The 19117-nt window shown below is 34.6% G+C and overlaps 2 protein-coding genes, 1 long non-coding RNA gene and 1 pseudogene across 4 annotated transcripts; 1 reads left to right on the forward strand and 3 right to left on the reverse strand.

Annotated features, from left to right (window-relative positions):
- Positions 1-3380: 3380 nt before the first annotated feature.
- Positions 3381-4976, reverse strand: LOC104701473 (adenylate isopentenyltransferase 1, chloroplastic pseudogene; annotated as a pseudogene). Its single transcript, XR_015561169.1, has one exon. The product of XR_015561169.1 is annotated as an adenylate isopentenyltransferase 1, chloroplastic pseudogene (transcript).
- A 5004-nt stretch (positions 4977-9980) lies between these two features.
- Positions 9981-11994, reverse strand: LOC104701474 (putative xyloglucan galactosyltransferase GT17). Its single transcript, XM_010417164.3, has 2 exons — positions 10796-11994; positions 9981-10478 (listed from the first exon to the last, which is right to left on the reverse strand). Exons 1-2 carry the CDS (start codon positions 11755-11757, stop codon positions 10067-10069), a joined length of 1374 nt encoding a protein of 457 aa, XP_010415466.2. The 5' UTR covers positions 11758-11994; the 3' UTR covers positions 9981-10066.
- A 1717-nt stretch (positions 11995-13711) lies between these two features.
- Positions 13712-14200, reverse strand: LOC109125590 (uncharacterized). The gene is made up of 2 exons (XR_002032711.2): positions 14072-14200; positions 13712-13951 (listed from the first exon to the last, which is right to left on the reverse strand). It is a non-coding gene; the product is annotated as an uncharacterized LOC109125590 (long non-coding RNA).
- Positions 14201-14946: 746 nt separating this feature from the next.
- On the forward strand, positions 14947-15372 carry LOC147941523 (uncharacterized). Its single transcript, XM_087458549.1, has one exon. It carries the CDS (start codon positions 14947-14949, stop codon positions 15370-15372), a length of 426 nt encoding a protein of 141 aa, XP_087314675.1.
- The last annotated feature ends 3745 nt before the right edge of the window (positions 15373-19117 follow it).

Here is a 19117-nt window from a genome sequence, read left to right on the forward strand (position 1 = left end):
TTATTTTAAATAATAAGTGATGGTAATTTTGAGTGATAACACAGATTTTCAACTAAGATTGGATTATGACCTTGCGGTAGCTAAAATTGTTTCTGATTTGTTGAGTTTGCTGTTAGATTCTGGGTTCAATCGTTTGCTGTTGTATTCGTCAATAAATTTATTTGTTATATAGCATGTGTTGAAAGTTTGACTTTTAGTTCTTGACATAATTAAGTGTTTTGACTTTTTAAGTTTGACTTTATCAAACATGCAGACATGTACAAAGAATATTTGAATTTAAAAAAAAAAAAAAAAAAAAAAAAGGCCACGAGACTCATTGAAAAAAGGTACAAAGAAGCCCGTACTTTGATCATAGACTTTATTGTATATGAAACAAAGAGCGAGTAATCTGATAGAATTTGATAATTATATGCTTTCAATTGATGTAAAGCTGTCATTTGCATGCATTTAGACAAATTTGGGGATAAAGAGAAGCTTCCTTTCAAATCAGATTCGGGAAGTATATGGGAGAGATCAGGCAAACCACTTGATGTCATCACTCATCAGACACTTATATTTTAATTATAGAGATATTTTTCCGTAATATATATATGCAGTTCCATAGATCCGGGTTTTAAACTGTTCATGATTGAATATACAACAATTCTAAGCGTTTAGGCCCAGGTTGGCTCCGGCCATAACTTTTATCTTGTTTATTTTGTGTTACTAATGTTTAAAGTAAAAAATCAAATATACAATCAAACTATGCTAGCTCCCATCCAGTGGTTTTTATAGTTAGTTAATCTCATATTATCACTCCATCGTATTTTCTTTACATATGATATGTGGAAGCACTTCCTATATTATTCTTTAATTGGTAAGATAGGATCCACAAACCTTTGGACTTCATTGCTAGTCGTTCAGAATCCAAAACGAGAATTCATATAGGCTTATTCGGTGAAATGACATTATTGCCTCCATCACCCAAAAAATGAAAACAATAAACTAACGCAAAACAAAAAAAAAAACATAAAATCAATCATTGCAAGAAATACAAATAAATTACTGAAAATTTACACACAAACTAGGATTTGAAAACGGGTTGTGACACGACGGGAATATTAATACAAACCTTGCATTACACAACATGCTCCGGTTATTGGAAGAACAATGTTAAAATGCCGTTAGGCAATATGTGTTCTAAAGTACATTTTACCATATTTGGGGTAAGTCAAACTAAAGATGTTACAAGAAATCCTCTATATCTCAGGGCAACGAATTTTCTCATCTAAAATTTTATTTGTAAACATACTAATCTCTAAATATATTTATAAGAGTTATGCAAGGATCACCATATAACTACATTTTCGATCTCTTTCTAAATAAAACTTTAAATGTGTTTGGCTTTCTACTTTTTAAAATTTCGATCTCTTTTTAAAAAGTTTTATATCCTTTTCAGCAGCATTTTCTTTTGTAAACAATAAAACCTAGTGATTAATAAATTTCACATTACAAAATATGTGTGTGTGTGTGTGTGTCAATTGAAATTAATATATATTTGTAAAGCAATTGAAATAAATATCCAATATATGGGAGTAAAGGACCACTTCTGAGTTTACACTACGGACAATACACAATCTAACATCCCGTTATACATGAGAGGAGGAATCTATGAGTTAGCTAGGTACATATGTATATATCATTCCTTAGATTGGAATGAAAGAAATAATTGTATACAAAAGCCTTTGTTGACTAGACCTATATCAATGGTGAAAAAGTTTTGATAGCAACCCCTGCAGCTGCAGTCTAGAGTTTACGTGCCAATATTATTGTCTTTGGTCTCTCTGATCAAGTACTGTTACAAATTATGACACCTTTATGAAATTGCAAAGAACAATGGTGACTTGGTGAGAACAACGAGAGAATAATAAATGAGTGATAGAGATCGATGGAAACATTATTGATATTTTACTTTGTATTGGAATGGTACGTACATTTACATATAACATTGACTATCCAAGTTTTGTTAAATTGTCCGACATATAACATTGACCTATCCACATGACCATGTTTTTCTCGTAAAAGAATTTATTTTTCGTAACATTGACTAAACACACGATGCATTCGAACACAAAAGTATGACGAGTTTAAAGTTCTTGGTCCTAAACCACGTGTAATATTCACGAACCATGATCTTTGTATTACAAAGTCTCTTCTCTATATCTTATTTTTTAGTTACGAATTGTTTATACGTGGTGCATGCACTAAAAACTTAAGAATCAATATATATCTTGTGACGAGAGCTTATAGATCCATGGCTAACTAGATATGGAACAAAATATCGTGTGGAAGTTGTATAAGAATCCATATCAGCTCGTTATGTCTGTTATAATGAAGACTTAATTGAACCTAAAATACTTTTATAATAACTTGGACCAAAAAAAGAAGGCTTTAAAACTTTATAAGTCCAAACAAATCATTACAGAGATCATTGAAAAACTAGTCGAATAAAATCTATCTAAGATTGTCTTTTAAGATTTTGGAGGATTTCGTTTTGATTAAGTATTAGTTGTCATATCTGACTTCAACTAAGTTCGTGGGCTGTCTGAATCCGAAAACTCCTTGCCGCTCAGGTTGCAACATTCTGATATAATCCAAAAAGTAAACATAATACAAAAACAGACAAAACTTGGAAAAAATAGCTCGACTTCCATACATTAACGATCAAGCATCATATATACCGTTTAAGCATCCTACGTACGCAAGGTTTATGTAAGCTACATTTGATGATGACCTTCAGTCTACAAAATATTTTTATAATGGCTAATTTTATGTTTAAGTTCTAGATTAAAACCATTGTATCATTTCTAAATTTCATTTTCATATAATGTAAGATTAAATTTGATCAAGTATTTGCTAAAACTATATAAATACAATAACAACTCATATGGAAGATCAAGTTGAGTCAATATGAAGAACTTTTCTAATCGAAGTAACAACGAAAATAATTGTAATCTTAGACTAAAACTCAAGATTGGTTAAGCTGGTTTGAGACTGATTGAGGTCCACAAACAATGACAATAACAAAAAAAAGGTCTTTTTTGTTCTGACGCTAAATACAAACTCTCTCTCTCTCTCTCTCCATGCCGTTGCTTTCTTCTCTATACACACACAACATTTATGCATACTACTACAACAAACAAGAATCTCCTAATTTTCCTAAAGATCAAAAACTTTAATTCAAAATAATATACTTTTGAAAAAATGGTACACATTAGAGAAAAAAACAACAAACCTTTTCTAGCTTTTTTTTCTTTGTTTTTCCCATCAATTGAGGTTTTTAAATACCAAAAATGGCGGAGAAGGAGATCATATGTATCATGTTTTCCCAACAAAACAACAACAACAACAACAACAAAAAAATGTCTTTTTTTTTTTTTTTTTTTTTTTGTCATTTTTTGCATTTAACTTTTTTATTACATGACCAAAAAAATTAGTTTCCAAAAATGAGCTGTAAAATGGCTGGCAAAAAAAAAAAAAAAAAAAAAAAAACCTAATCTTCCACCAACAGCCGCTTCACAATCTTTACGCTTGGCTCCAACACTTGCTCTTCCCATACCTCTCTCCACTTCTTCGTCTTCTTCTCCGACGACGACGACGACGACGTACTCATCTTCATAACCTCTTGAAACGACGCCGTCGCATCAACTCTCTCTATCTCCCATCCGGCGTCTTTTAGCATCTCAATCTTCTCTATCTGTCTCTTCGCTAACGTCCACGTGTTCCTTTTGATATCATCAACCGCCTTATCGTACGCCGCTTTTCTCAAAGCATCATCCCACTTTATCGTCGTCCCCGGTGGATACTCTTTGAAGTAACCGTCGAACTCCGGTACACCTATAGCTTTCCGAATCCCTAACCGGGGTTCTAAACCGGATTTAACCGGGTCGTAAAACCCGGATAGCTCTTCGAACATACCCGAATCCATCATTTCGTCGACCCGTTTGAGTAGATACTCGTAGAGCACAGTCTCCGATACATCGACCCAGATGAAGCAACACTCGTAACGCAAATCTGAGGAGATTAAACCCGACCCGGATGAGAAAGGATCGATCTTTGGGTCGAACCGTTGAGATAAGAGTGCGTGGACGAATGAGTTAGATCCACCGGCGATGATCGGGAGCTTTCGACGAGATGTTATGTCTTCGACGGCGTTCGAAGCGGCGGAGCGGAACTCCGCAGCGGTGAGCTCGCCGTGTTCGGGGTCGAGGTAACCGAGGAGATGGTGAGGGACGCCGCGACGGTCTTGTAACGTAATCTGATTGGTTGTGATCTCTAAGCCTTCGTAGACTTGGATTTTGTCAGAGTTAATGATCTCTGAAGGGAAACGAGTGGCGAGATCGACGGAAAGTTTCGATTTTCCGGCGCCGGTTGCTCCTAAAATGACGACGACTTTGTCTTTTGGCCGTGAGTAGTAGTACTGATCCTCCATGCGTATGGATACTACTAAAGGTTGGTGTTTTCGTCTTCGTTTGGTGAAAGAGATGATGCGAGAAGAAGAAGAAGAATGTGATGATGAGAAAGACGGCGGTGACGTTGTTCTCGTGGTGGTGGTGATGAGACGATCGGAGATTGTTGTTTGGAGGAGGAAGTTGAGTTCTGTCATTAGCTAAACAACAACAACACGGAAAGAGACAAAACAAAAAAATGGTTTCGTACGGTTCTTTTTTTTTTTTGTGTGTTGTGTTTTTTGTAACGATGCACCACACTACTCTCTCTCTCTCTTGGGTTTGGGGGTAAGAGAGAGCTTCTTCACTTCAATGGAGGTGGCTGACCTGTAATGTATCACCACTACTTGTGGGTTTGGGAGAGGGTTTTAAAGGAGAAATAAATCGTGAAAATTGAGATAGAAATTGTTGGAATAGCTTAGTTGCATGATTAAGAAACAACAAAGAGAGAGTTTTTTTTTTTTCTGTCTATGATTTTTTAAAGAACCATTTGTTTAAAAAATCTATAGACGTGATGATATAACCTAGAGATTAACAAAGACATACCGATGAAATGAAAGAAAAAAAAAAAAAGAAAAACATCACTGTTTTCAGGTTATATACAACCTTTGTTTTTTTCCTGACATTTTTTAAGGAAAAAAAAAAAGAAAAGAGAGTTTGTTTTTTGTTTTTGTTGGGTTTTCAATGTGTTTCCCATCATTATTTATTTTTTTTGTAACACACAAATGTGTTTTTTTTGTTTATCATTGAAAATAGGAAAGAAAGGACAAAAATAGATAGATCATCCAAATGGCAAAAGAAGGAATTATAGCTTTGGTTTTTTTAAGAACACTGATGCCACGTGTCTTTGGAAGTGTGAGGACTAAGGAGAGAATGGGAGAGGAAAACAAGTGAAGAAGGGTGAGGTAAAAGAGAGACGCGTGGGATGATTTATTGGGGTTATTGCGATTTGTGAGAACTACAAAAACATCACATGCTTCTCTTCTTGATTGTGATTTTTTTTTCCTCTTTGTTTAAACTCTATATGCACATATAATAATCATCATCTACTATTAACTTATAAGCAATCCTATTTCTCTTTTCTCTAAATTGAAAGTGGATGTTGAGGTCCGGAATAGAATGTTAAACGATCGTGTTTATGATGAAACATCCTTCATGAGAGCTCGCATAATGCTCCCGGTGATTATGGCATTTACTCTTACAGTAAAGAGTCTTACTATCTCTGACTTTGGTTATATTAGATTTTTCTTAGACCAAATGTATGTGTACGATTTGACACCAACACCAATATATGTTTGTAACAAGTTTTAAAACATGTCATATGACTATTCAATCTAACTTGTGCTTAGTTCTCCTTCAAAAATGACATTGAAATTAAATTCACATTCGCATTAGATGGAAACATCATCGTCTTATTCGATAACGTTCTTATGTATATGGTACTAGAAACTCGGGTTGATATAGCAAAACCGTGAATGGATTGCGCAGTTCATCAAATATACAATATCTCTTTGAAGTTATTGAACCGTGCTATATATCAATCCACGATGATAAACAATCAACATGTGCATATAGAGCATCCGGACTATGAACAACCTCGGACCTACCTAGCTTTACGATGTGTGTGATTTGAAGTTTTATCGTTAAAAAACACTTGACTACTGCATGCTGTTGTATTCTTCCTACGTACTACACAATTCATCTTTTCACAATTTTTATTTATCTCCTCGGACAAACATCTGACTAGTCCACTTTTAAGAATGCGTAATGCACATTTGTTTCTTTTCTTGATAATGACGTACGTACCACACATTTGAACGGCCTCTTTCTGCGAAACTCGTTATTAAGCTTATTCTATGCAACGAAGACATAACCGATGAGAATAATCTATACGTGCTTACGTTGAAGCAAGATGGTTCCTTTTGTTTTTTGGTCGTAGGCTTATGATGTTGATGTATGCTATCGTCTAGCTAGCTACTCCTTGTGGATTAAGTATTAAATATATTATTTAATTTTTTAAAAGTATTTTATCAATTGTATACCAATGTTTATGCAAAGTCAATGGCTTCTCTAATCCAATACGAGAGAAATTATAATATTTCTTAATGCTAATCAGGTTTTCCTATCCATTTATTTAACTAATTAAAACTTTCCCTTTCACCCACATTATCATCAATTATAATAAGATATATAACCGACACGAAATACAACTACACTAAGATACAAAATGTTTTCTAGTCAGATGATATGAAATAATGGTCCAAACTGGGTCTTCTTCATGTCACAGTCACAGATTCAAATGGATACATAAATTACAATATGTAAATGTATGTATGTGAGAGATTACTCTATGGTTAAAATATAGACATGAGGGTTATATTTGTATGCACACATGCGTGTCTAGATCCACACGGGTTTTTATTGATGGTCATATGTGAATTATTTGAGTTAATAATCACGGGAGATTTGGGAAAAACAAAAAAAAAACAATTATGAAAGGACATACGTACGTACTATATGGATATGCACGTATCAATTTTTTGTTTTTAACATGATTCAATTATAATGTAAATGATATAAAATAATGATAATTATTTTCTTAGAGAAATCTTCCACCGTCGGATTATAACTAGCTTTTTATTATTTATTAGAGACTATTAATGGTGAAAAATTAATTATCAGAAAGAATCCTTATAATTAGAAAACTTGAGAAATAGACGACAAAGAAAAAATTAGACAAAGCCTCCACTTGGCTTCTGCACAACTCAACGGTTCATTCATCATCCGGACCTGTATTGTATCTGTATTTTTTTTTTTTGGACAAAGGTGTATCTGTATCTAATTAATGTTAAACCTGTTGCTCTAATCATGATCCAAGTGCCGTAGGTCTTGTCTCTTATGGAAAATAGATTAATTTAGTCCTTAACTTCGTTTTAATATAATTAAAGGATAATAATAGTTAAACACTATACGTCCAAAAAAAGTATACCGCTAGAACTGAACTTATAGAATAATCATTACGTATATTAAATAATAGTCAGCCAACTGATACAACTCGAATTATATAAAACTGAATAGTATATAGCTGACTTTAATTTCCAAGTCAAAAAAGGGAAAAGAATATAATAAGTCACTTTTAATTTCGACAAAGGTTTATCGGTTTCATATTCAATTAACGACTTGAACATATATCCAATCAATATACAATGTAGAAAACAAACAAATTGGTCTAAATAAAAGTAGTAGTCAAAGACCGAATCATGCCATTTACATATGCTTAAAATTAATTTGAACTGTGATGTGAGATTTTTCTGTAGTTATATAAAATTGAATTTTACAACGTAATATTTTGTATGTGGACATACTCGACATAATTCCGGATGTGGGTTAATCTTTGTCCGAAAAATCAAGTTTGTTTTTTCGGAAAGTTAAAAAACCCTCACTACAATTTATCACACACACACACACACACTTTTGTCAAATAATGAATCACATACAGTATATGTTAAAAATTATTTACAAATAAATTGATTTTCTAGATATTCATTTAGTACCCTTTAAAAAAAAAGGACTAGCTAAAACTTTTAATGCGATCAGAAATTATCTTCCCGAACTATGCATGCACCACATTATATGCATAAACAATGAATTGCATGCTTAGTGAAATGGTCATCCACAATATGAGAATGCACGATAAATATTGGTAGAACATCTTAAGTTAAGAGTTAAGACTTTGTCGGGGGACACAATCACCCCGTTCCAACCCCTATGTTGACCAAACCGGTTGAAGTCGATTAACATTCATCGTCCGTAATTTACAACTCAACATAAAAGACATCAAATTAATTACATTCGATCCAATATGTGATATGCACTATACCTATACGTATACGTCGATCTTTTGTGGTGATATGACGAAACCAAGTTAAACTTAAACTTGGCAATAATTAAGTGGTATCCCGAAAAATTAATCCAGTTTTTAGTTTATTGAAAATAGCATGACGACTATATTTTTGAACTCTACCAAACCTTTGTTGCACGCTAAAATAAACGACAAGGTGCTTCAATATAGATAATATGATATAGTACCATCTATATACGACATGCTGCCATGTAGATGTAGTATAAATTAAGTTGAATGGAACGATATGTCGGGTTTTGTAATTTATTAAAGCTGAGAACGAGGTTTAGGTACCTAGTCGTGACGTAACAAATAGATGAGACAAAACAAAAATGTTGTAAAAAAACGAAACTCAAATTATATATTCTTCAAATGTTAACAAGGGAAACACAACATTATGATGATGTCCATTAAATTGTAAAATTTATATAATTTTTTAATAGAGTGTGATATACAAACATAGTTTAAACTTCTCTGCAATTTGAGCTCCACATGCTGCCATGCTCTGCCTCTCCCACACGTTTGTCCCTAAACAAACTGTATTGAGACTCAAACAAAAAAGTACAGCGTAGTTTTAATTAATCATTTTCCTATTTAATTGTATTTTCAACTCAAGTAAACAGTAACACTAAGCACCATATTCTCATATAGTTCTCGTTGAATTTTGGATGAAAACTACACGAATTTTAATAGAAAATACTGCTATAAAATCACTTATGAATTTGGCTGCAAATATCTGAAAACTACATTATATTGGTTGTATTAATCCCGGTTATTTGATTATGTTGTTAACAAATGTCAATGATTTCATATGACAAATATCAATGATTAGTTAGCGAACTTAGTTAAACGCAACATCAAAAATTCTTATAATTTTAATATTTTGAAACGAAAACAATTTTCATAGCACTGAGGTATTTATTAAAATATTAGTTTTGAATACATAAATTAATAAAAACAAATTAAGGGCATTAATTATAATATGTTCTTGCAAAGTGTTATTTAATAATAGATTAGTAATATATATATATATTTTTTGTCAAACAGATTAGTACTATATTATAAAAAAAGTTTGATTTTCTTGGTCCAAATAGTCCATGCATTTTTATGTAGAAGGCCCAAGTACATACTTATATTATATACTATAAGATATTCAAGAAAAGATAACTTTTTATTCTAAATTGGGCTTGAGCCCTCTAAAGTAGTCATGGGCTATTTTTCTGGCGAATTATCCAAAAGTTATACAATCTCAAGTAATTGTAATTGTAGTAGTCTCGATACCCACTTTCCTCTTTGATGTTTTTGTTCACTGTGAATACCAGACTACAATGTGAGTTGGCTACGATTACCAAACGTGTCCAAAAATCGCTTTTGTAACTTGCGATGTGATAAGAGACATCGAGAAGCAAGTTGATAAGGTCGCCAGTTGTTGAATCAAATACATAACGGAATGTTTTAAATCATAGACAAATGCATAATTGTGAATTGTCTAAGATATTGCCAATGTTGATACTTCTTGGAGCAGCAGATAAAGTCACAGATCCCACAGTGCAGCAGGAAGGTGATGTAGATGAAAATATAACCACCGACAATAGTTGCTTGGCGTGATCCCTGGCCACTACAATTCTTTATTCTTTGGGATTAATTACATCTGAAAATACACAAGGGTATATATGGCTTAGAATGAAACCATAACTTTGGCCCTTGCTTGTTTAGCTAGTGCCTCTAAAGCTACATCAACCGCATCCGGCAAATCATAGTTCGTAGCGTTTGGGTGCGCATAAGTCAGTCTCGGGATCAAATCGATGACTGTTTCCCTCATTTGAACAACCTCACTCTCCGAGATCCTCAAGAGCTCTTGTTCTATTTGAGTGCTGTTCTTTTCGTCCATGAACACTGAGTAACTTCTTTTATCGTCCGGAAGATACCACATGTACTGTGTATACATCGTGTGGGGTGAAAAAAATACGGGTATGCACCCAGCTAATATCGCATCAAATGTTGATCTGCGCGTGAATGAGTCCCCTGGTGCTTGTAGGCAAAACCGTGACCGAGACATTACTCCTAATACCGTCATTGGGTCGTGGCACCTAGATTGACCAAATAATCAAGGTTAAAACATTTAAGACAAAAAATGGAGACACAAAGCACTCAAAATACAGTGTAACAACCAAGTCCCCTAGTTGAATTATTGTTACAACTCTTAGTCAAATAAGTTGAGAGAGTGTTAAGTGTTAACCAATGAAAATGTAATAAAGTTACCAAATGTGGCAGTAGTTGTCAATAAAAGCTAAATACTGTCTAATTATTATGGACCCCCCCCCCCCATATGAAAATTGTGGTCGCTGTATTAAATAATACTTAAATGCGAAAACGTATTAAAAAAGAGGAGTAAAGAGAAAAAAACCTGGACCCTCCATTTTCACACTTGAGAAGCTCACAATGGCTTGACTTGGCGCATTGTCTGATCAGCTCGTCTCTAATGGCGGCTTTCTCCAACCCTTTCCTCGGCCCACCGACAAAACTAAACAAGTTTGGTCTCTCGACTCTTCTCATCTTGTTTTGCCACGTCACCATCTCTGCTGACGTGTACGGATGAAAATAAGAAGGATACGGTATACCAAAGTGATTGTCACCTTTCCAAGGCTGCCTCTCCACGGTCAGCACCGACATGTTCATGACACGTGGCATTTGCATGAGGATGTTTGCTCCAAAGTCAGTGTCAGAGGAGCGCATGAAATCCCAAGCTGTCCTCCCTATGGCCAAGAAATGATCACGGCCGTTACTTCTCCTCCACCACCGTTGATCACTAATGTAGTCGACTAATCTGACAGCTAGCTCGTCGCGTTTGGTCAGGTTCGGTTCTCGAAACACGCTTGAAGCGTAGAGGCCACCGTAGAAAGGGACGTAGAAGATGTCCGCATTGTGTGGATTCCGCGTGCGGCACGGGTGGTTCTCCACACGCGCGTGGAAGATCATCTCGGCTATGAACTGGTGCGTAGCGAACCACGATGTTCTTCCGCTGCGGTGGAGAGGCTGACCGAGGCCGTTGTTGGAGACATGCGGACACATGTTGGTGTAGATGTTCAAGTGCCGGCAGTTTTGGAGGAGGCCGATGTTGAACTCATTGGGAAGATCGTAGACGTAGACGGTGAAATTGTGGTGGCACGTGCGTGGGAGTGAGGCTGTGAACTCTGTTGGGAAGGGGAAATGGAGAATTAGGAAGAGGAAACAAACGGAGCAGAAGAGAAGCAGAGTGAGAATTATCAACTTAATGGTTTCTTTGTTTTTTGGGTATTTCTCTTTCTCTTTGTCCTTCTTCTCCAGCCAGAGATCGATTTTGACTTGTCTCGACATAGTGTAAGTCATTGTAAATGGAGAGAGAGAGAAAGCTGAAGTGAGATATTTAAAGAAAGGGTGTTATTACCTTTACTTTGACGGTGGAACATGAAACCCGGGGACTTTGTTGTTTTCTTATGTGTTTTATATTCAAAATTTGTATGGATTATGTAAGAACAATCCATTTGTAAACTCTCACTGTTTTGTTTATTTGAAAATTTATCTTCCGAAGAATATTTAATCATAATGAATATAAGAAAGTTATATTCCAGTATATATTTTTTTTCTTTTTAAAAGTTGTTTGAAATTGCTTTTGTTCTATCTTTAGATAATATTTGTCGGTAACAACTTGTCTTGGTGAATGGTGATCGAGAAATCTCATAACCAGAATTTGGTTTTAATCTTTGTTGATAACCATTGTTAAGAGATGTGTTATATTATATGCCTGCTCCAATGAAATAAAGTTTTAAGAACTTATAATTAAGCAGTCTGCTCTGGTTGCATGGGGTTCTTTAAACCACTGACTGTTTCCTCTGATTGTCTTTAGTTTCATGTCCAAGTTACATTTTACATTAGCCACTGCTTCCTTTTAACTGCAAATTGATGTTTTTTTTTTCCGGCTCAGATCAAAAAGTTAGCAAATATATACTTTTAGGCTAGCTACTCATGATCACAACATCGATCTCCAGCAAGAATTCAATGGGTCTTGCTTTAATTGTTTATATCTCTGTCTCAAGAACCTATGGTTTGATCAAATTCACAAGAATATACTAATATACCAAATAAACAAATTAAATGAAAAAATATGATTGGGTCATTTAATAAAATTATTAAATGCTACAGTACAGTATTCGTAGTAAAAATATGTAAAAGTGGCTGACGTTATCACGTTAAGCATCCATAGCTACAAATTTTTTTTATGAAGGGCTTTGTAAGTAAAGAGACTAACATATTTAACAACCCAAAGTTTGAAAAATGAGTGATGTCATAAAAAAGCTCTTACGATTATCGTCTTAGTCTGGAGTCTGTGACATAAGAAACAAATTTATAAAAAGAAAAGGTCTGACGGAACAAAATAACAACTAAAACAGCAAAAAAAAAAAAATTGAACTAATAATTTTCAAGCAAACAAGTGGAGCACTATAAAATTTTCAAAGACCACATTTGGAAGAAAGTGAAAAAGACAGCTAACTTTGCCACAAATACTAATATTATTGCTCCATTGCAAACTAAACTTTTATAAGATCTAGATCGTGATAAAAATAAATAAAAAAAACACATATCGATTTGGTTGTGTCTGATTGCTCGTTCTAAAATTATGTGCAAGTAAGTCAGATTTAAATTACAAAACAGCATAAAGTAAATGTACTACCATGAATTTAATGACTTGTGACGCATGAAAACTATCATTAACCGATGAAAGTTCAATTCGCAGACAAGCTAACAAACTGATTATTATTAGACTCAAGCGTATTAGACTTCAAATTTACCGAAGAATATAGAAGACTTCAAATCTATAACCCATCAAGATAGTTTCCATCTAACCTATGAACAAAGATCAAACACTATGAACCATAATTACTAACTTAACTCCATGTGTATGTTGTCATCCAAAACTTGTTCTTATTCACTCAAAAACATAGATCCGACAAGCTATCTGTACATCAAAGCATATATATATATATAAAATATCAGTGATTAAAAGAAAAAAAACCGCAAAAGACAAGTTACTAATATTTTCAAGTGATTAGAGAAGATAAGTTTAGGAGTTGGAGAAATGAATAAACCGATGGTCCATAAAGGAGAGGCCCGATGTGTTGGAAGTTGATCATTTGCTCAATAAGGAACAAGAGACAATGAAGGAAGAAGATGCTGAGGTGATTAGGAGCAGAGAGATTCATAAGCATATGTAGAAGAAGGAAGAAGAAGAGACAAAGGAAGGAGAAGAAGATCGTAGGGAGAAGAAGAAGGTGAAGCAAAGAAAGCCATTAAGGCTATGTAATCAATTAGGCCCAATTATGTGTAATGGGCTCAGTAATATTTTGTGGTTTACGACAAATGACAATTAACCTAAAACCTAGTAGTATAAATATGTAAGGAGATGGTAAAAACAAGATAAGTTTGTTGTGTAATAGTAAGTTTTCTAAGCGGCTAAGACTCATTCAAGCACAAATCAACATGGTAGAAGAGTTAGATGGTCTTGGTGGCCTTGAAGCTTGAAGATCTGCACAAAGAAATCAAAGGCACAAGCTGGTTCATTAGAACACAGCAGAAAGGAAGAAAAGAGAAAGAAAAGAAAAGGTAACATCAAAAACCAGTCTTTAAGTAGAGATGCAGAACTCACTAGTGGTTCCAGTGTGTGATGGGAACAACTATAGCTTATGGGTCATTAAGATGAAGGTAATCCTTAAGTCTAAGGGGTTGTGGAAGATAGTAACTAAGGGAATTCCAGAATCACATAAGCTAGCTACACCTGTACAAGATGAGAGAAAGAAATTAAGGGAGTGGGAGGAACTTGAAATGAAAGACCAAACAGCCTTGCAACTACTGTTCAGTGCTGTTACTGAAGAAATTTTCAGCACTTACCTGTCGGTGACTGAAACGTCAAGAGAAACATGGGAAGTGTTGAAGCTGAGGTTTCAAGGAGACTCAAAAGGTTCCATGATAATGCTGCAGAGACTAAGGGCCAACTTTTACAACCTAAAACAAGATGAGAGAAAGACAATTGTAGAGTTCACTAAGAAAGTAGTGGAGCTGGGAAATGAAATGAGAACTCATGGAGAAGTGTTACCTGAGAGCATGATTGTCTCCAAGATATTGTGCTCCTTGCAAGAGAGGTTTGACTCATATATGGGTGTTATAGAGCAGCCAAAAGACCTTTCAACCATAACAGTGGCTGAGATAGTCAATACGTTACAAGGTCAAGAGAAAAGATTAGATGATAGGAACAGTGGGAGTGCTAAGGGAGCGTTTGCAGCAAGGTTTCAGAAATTTAAGAATGTTCAACATACACAAGACACATTCAGACCATAATCTTCTCAGTCAAAGTGGTGTAACATATGTAAGAAAAACAATCACAATGAGGAAGAATGCTACTACAACAAAAACAAGACAACCACACAACAAAACATGCAATTCAAACCTAGAAGAGGTTGTTTTGTGTGTGGAAGGCTGGGACACTATGCTAGAGACTGTAGACTCAAGCACAATCAAACTCATATGCAAGCTCAAGCTGAACAACAAGGTCAAGTACCAATAAACAAACAAGACCATGAAGAAGACGACCAACAGGAAGGATTGTTTACAGCAATTCATGACCAAATCACAAGCAATGAAAATATGTGGTTGATCGATAGTGGAGCTACATGTCACATGGCTAGAGAAGAAAGTTGGTTCTCACAGTTAAACAAAATCACTAAGAAAAAGGTGGGCTTATGCACTGGTGATGCTATTCAAGCAAAAGGAAATGGTATAGTCACATTGATGACTGAAACGGGAAAAAGAGCAATAAGGGATGTCCTCTTTGTACCTAGCATGGCACACAACTATCAAAGTGTCCCTCATCTAATGAACATCGGCTATGGGATCATGTTCAATGAATCAGGATGCATAATCACTAATCAAGAAGGGAATAATGTTCAATGAATCAGGATGCATAATCACTAATCAAGAAGGGAATAAGTTATTTGAAGCACCCATGACAGATGGATGCTATTCTATTGAGTTCCAAAAATTGAAAAAAGAAAAGCAGCAAGGAGAGACATCAGAGAGGAAGGTAGAAACTGGACCTGGAGGTCATGGTGAAATCTATGGAAATGCTGAAACTGAGAGCCTGCAGAAAAAAGAAGAATGATTGTCACATTGTGTGATTAAAAGAGTAGCAAGCCCCACAATGAACCAGGATATCCAAGTAGGGGAATCAAGTCATATGCAGCAATGCAACAATCACAGTGAATGGTTTCAAAGATTTCAAAGGATGACATACCACCAACCTATTGAACAACCGATAGAGGAGAATGAAGGTGAAGTCGGATGCTTAGAGCCTACAACCACTAAACAAAGTGAGAAAGTTGAAAGAACCAAGGGGATAAGCCTGAAAGCAGAGAACCATAACACAATGCTGAAAGATGAAGAAAAACCAATAGACAAAAACTTAGCTGAGATTCTCAAACCATTGTCTGAAGAGGATACTAACCATAGGAAGAACATCTCACCAAGTATGGAGACTACAAGCAAAAGTTTACAAGCGGTTATGGGAGAGGTTGGAGATGTTACGAAAGCAGAATTGGGAAAGTTCTTACTGAAAAAGGATAGAGAACCTGAGGTGAGGGAGCCTCTCTCCAACGATGTCAAAAATCTCTTTTCTCACAAAGAAAAATATGAAGCTGGAATTCAAAAATATGAAGTTGATGTCAAACACTGTAAGAGTAACGATCATAAGAAGACAAGGAAAATGCTGGTGTGTAGTAAAGTGAATAACATTGAACCGGATGAGGGAGATAGATGTCCGACATATGTCTCAGCTGAAAGGTACCTGCAAGAGAGAGAACTGAATCATTTCAAAAGAGAGAAGAAAAAGTTAAAGAATATGGAGAAGAATCGGATTCAAAGAGCAAATAAAAAGGAAAGCAAGAGGAAGACTAAAGCTATGAAAGCCAAGGAAAAGAGGGAGATAAGAAAGAAGAACTCAAACTTACTATACTTGGAGAATGATGATTCGCCTTGCAATGAGACAAACATGGAGAAGAAGAAGCCTCAAATTGCAGAAACTCATGACAAGAACAAGGGATCAGTCATGATGAGAAACAGATCAGAAACTAGGTCAAACTCAATCAAGATTACTAAGGTAAAGAATGAAACAATGAGGGAGAAAGATAAATTACCTGTGAGTTTTGTAGATGTTGCAGAAGGGATCGACGATCTGCAGTACTTGCAAGCGTACCTGCAGAACAAGAACAAGCATCAAGTTTCAGTCAAGGTTGAAGAGAACGTAAGAAAAATCAAGCCAATAGCCAGAACCGGAACAATGAAGAATCATATCAAATATGATGAGATTGGAAAGATAAAGATGATGAGGGAGCAAGAGAACCTACCAGTGAGTTATGCTGATGTTCTGAGAGGCATAGGACCAGGAATTAAGAACCAAATCAAAGAAGTTTCAGAAATAAAGAGAATCAATTTCTTAGGTCAGATTTTGGGGATTGAGCAAAAGGATCAAGAGGGAGTGTTGGAAGTTGATCATTTGCTCAATAAGGAACAAGAGACAATAAAGGAAAAAGATGCTGAGGTGATTAGGAGCAAATGACAATTAACCTAAAACCTAGTAGTATAAATATGTAAGGAGATGGTAAAAACAAGATAAGTTTGTTGTGTAATAGTAAGTTTTCTAAGCGGCTAAAACTCCTTCAAGCACAAATCAACATGGTAGAAGAGTTAGATGGTCTTGGTGGTTTACGACAAATGACAATTAACCTAAAACCTAGTAGTATAAATATGTAAGGAGATGGTAAAAACAAGATAAGGTTGTTGTGTAATAGTAAATTTTCTAAGCGGCTAAGACTCTTTCAAGCACAAATAAACACGATGAGGTTGGAGGGAGATGCAACCTGAGTTGAGTTTCAAAATTATAGATATCAGAAGTCCTAAGGCCTTTTGTCGGAGAAAAATAAGTAACTAAACCCTCCTTTGAAGACAATTCAGAAAACACATTTGTCGATGTTAGTTTTCCGTTTGTTTGTCCACGTCCACGGCGAGTAAAAAACGCCAAGGGAAGATGCATTTGTGTTACGTAATAAAGCCCATTATTCTCGGCTTCCAAATATTGAGGCCCTTAGAGTTTTAAAATTTGGGCCTTGTTACTTCAGAAGAATGGAGATAGATAGAGTTCAGTATATTGATAAGGCCGACGATGACTAATTAATTCATCCATATCATTGCTACGTATATAATTGGTGGAAATTGTTTTACGAGAGTTTTCTTCTGTCTGTGGTTCAGAAGAAAACAAGTGAGAGAGAATAAAAACAATGAGGCTAAGCTAATTAATGGGTATAATTATCAAGTAGAGTAGCATGGTTGCATGCGGCAAGGCTAGTATAGGTCTATTATAATAACTGTTTCAGATATCAAAATGGAAAATCTCTTCTTTCCTATTTTCATCATAGCTACAGGTAAAATACATTAATATAAGTTACTGCAACTCTTATTAATCATATAAATTTCTATAATTAACGTCACGTTTTTATAATTTCAGTTATATAATTAGGATTAATACGAATTTTTATTTTGTGTTTTTCTAATAGTGTTTCTATTTTAGGTAGGATAATGTTTAATTTTAGGTCTTTCAGGGATTATGGATTTTCAAGGTTTTTTATAGATTAATTTACTTATGTTTATCCAAACATGTAAGGTAAGTAATATTAATATTTTGTCAATGTATATTTACTAATTTCTGTATATATTAAGATATCTCAACGACTCTAGCTAGGAAAAGTTGGTTTATTCATAGATTTTGAATTCGACATAAGTATTATATCATATACATTTATTATCTAAGAAAAGTTGGTTTATATATATATATATATAACATATACATAATACATTTCAACTGTAAAATTTTGAATTCGATGTATTATTTTACATATCTTAGACTAAATTATTCCCAAAATATCGATATGTTATTTTTTGTACTATTTTACATATCTAAGATATCTTGTACTATTTTATTTTTTTGCTCTCTATATATATTGTACTATTTGGAAAGAGGGTGTATATTATACTAGTCTTCTATTCCTAGCTTCAGTAGAAGCAGAAAGATACAAAATTTCGAGTTAGAACAAAAATATATTTACTCACAATGATAACAACAACTCGGTGTTTTCAAATTTCAACTATAACTCAAAGATACTTATATAAACAAAATTAATTGGTAAAAATATTTGAAACTGCAAGTTAAGAGATCATGTCCCCACGTGACTATATAAAACTTCTACACTAGTTTCCAGCAAGATATCTTCGTAATTAATGAAGTATATAGAGACATAAACATAGAGATATATAAGAGATCATCAATGATAAATAAAATGAACAAATAAAATGAATAAAGAAGAGTTAAGAGCATGCATGTAATGTAAACAGAAATACAAATGCAAAATGAGAAAACAAATATCAAGGCAGCAACTTTAAACATTCTTCTGCTTCTTGGAGTGCACGACGGTCCAGTATGTTTTGAATCGATGGCAGTGTAGATTGATTGCTATTTTACAGTTAGCTGCAACATTTTTAGTGTAGTTCTGAGCCTATCTGTCTTAGACACACTAGGCATATATCATTCCTACTTCTATACATACATATTGCCTATATCTACGTATTTTATCTATACGTATAACGGTAT

Source organism: Camelina sativa, chromosome 7 (genome assembly GCF_030686135.1).
Source record: "Camelina sativa cultivar CO46 ecotype springtype chromosome 7, ASM3068613v1".
Taxonomy (NCBI): domain Eukaryota; kingdom Viridiplantae; phylum Streptophyta; class Magnoliopsida; order Brassicales; family Brassicaceae; genus Camelina; species Camelina sativa.

Bases quoted from the DNA above. Each gene is read 5' to 3' on its own strand.
- LOC104701474 (XM_010417164.3), bottom strand. From the start codon at position 11,757: ATGACTTACACTATGTCGAGACAAGTCAAAATCGATCTCTGGCTGGAG. The intron at 10,479-10,795 runs GTTTTTTTCTCT...TGGTCAATCTAG, and splicing joins TGTGAAAATGGAGGGTCCAG to GTGCCACGACCCAATGACGG.
- LOC147941523 (XM_087458549.1), top strand. From the start codon at position 14,947: ATGCAAGCTCAAGCTGAACAACAAGGTCAAGTACCAATAAACAAACAA.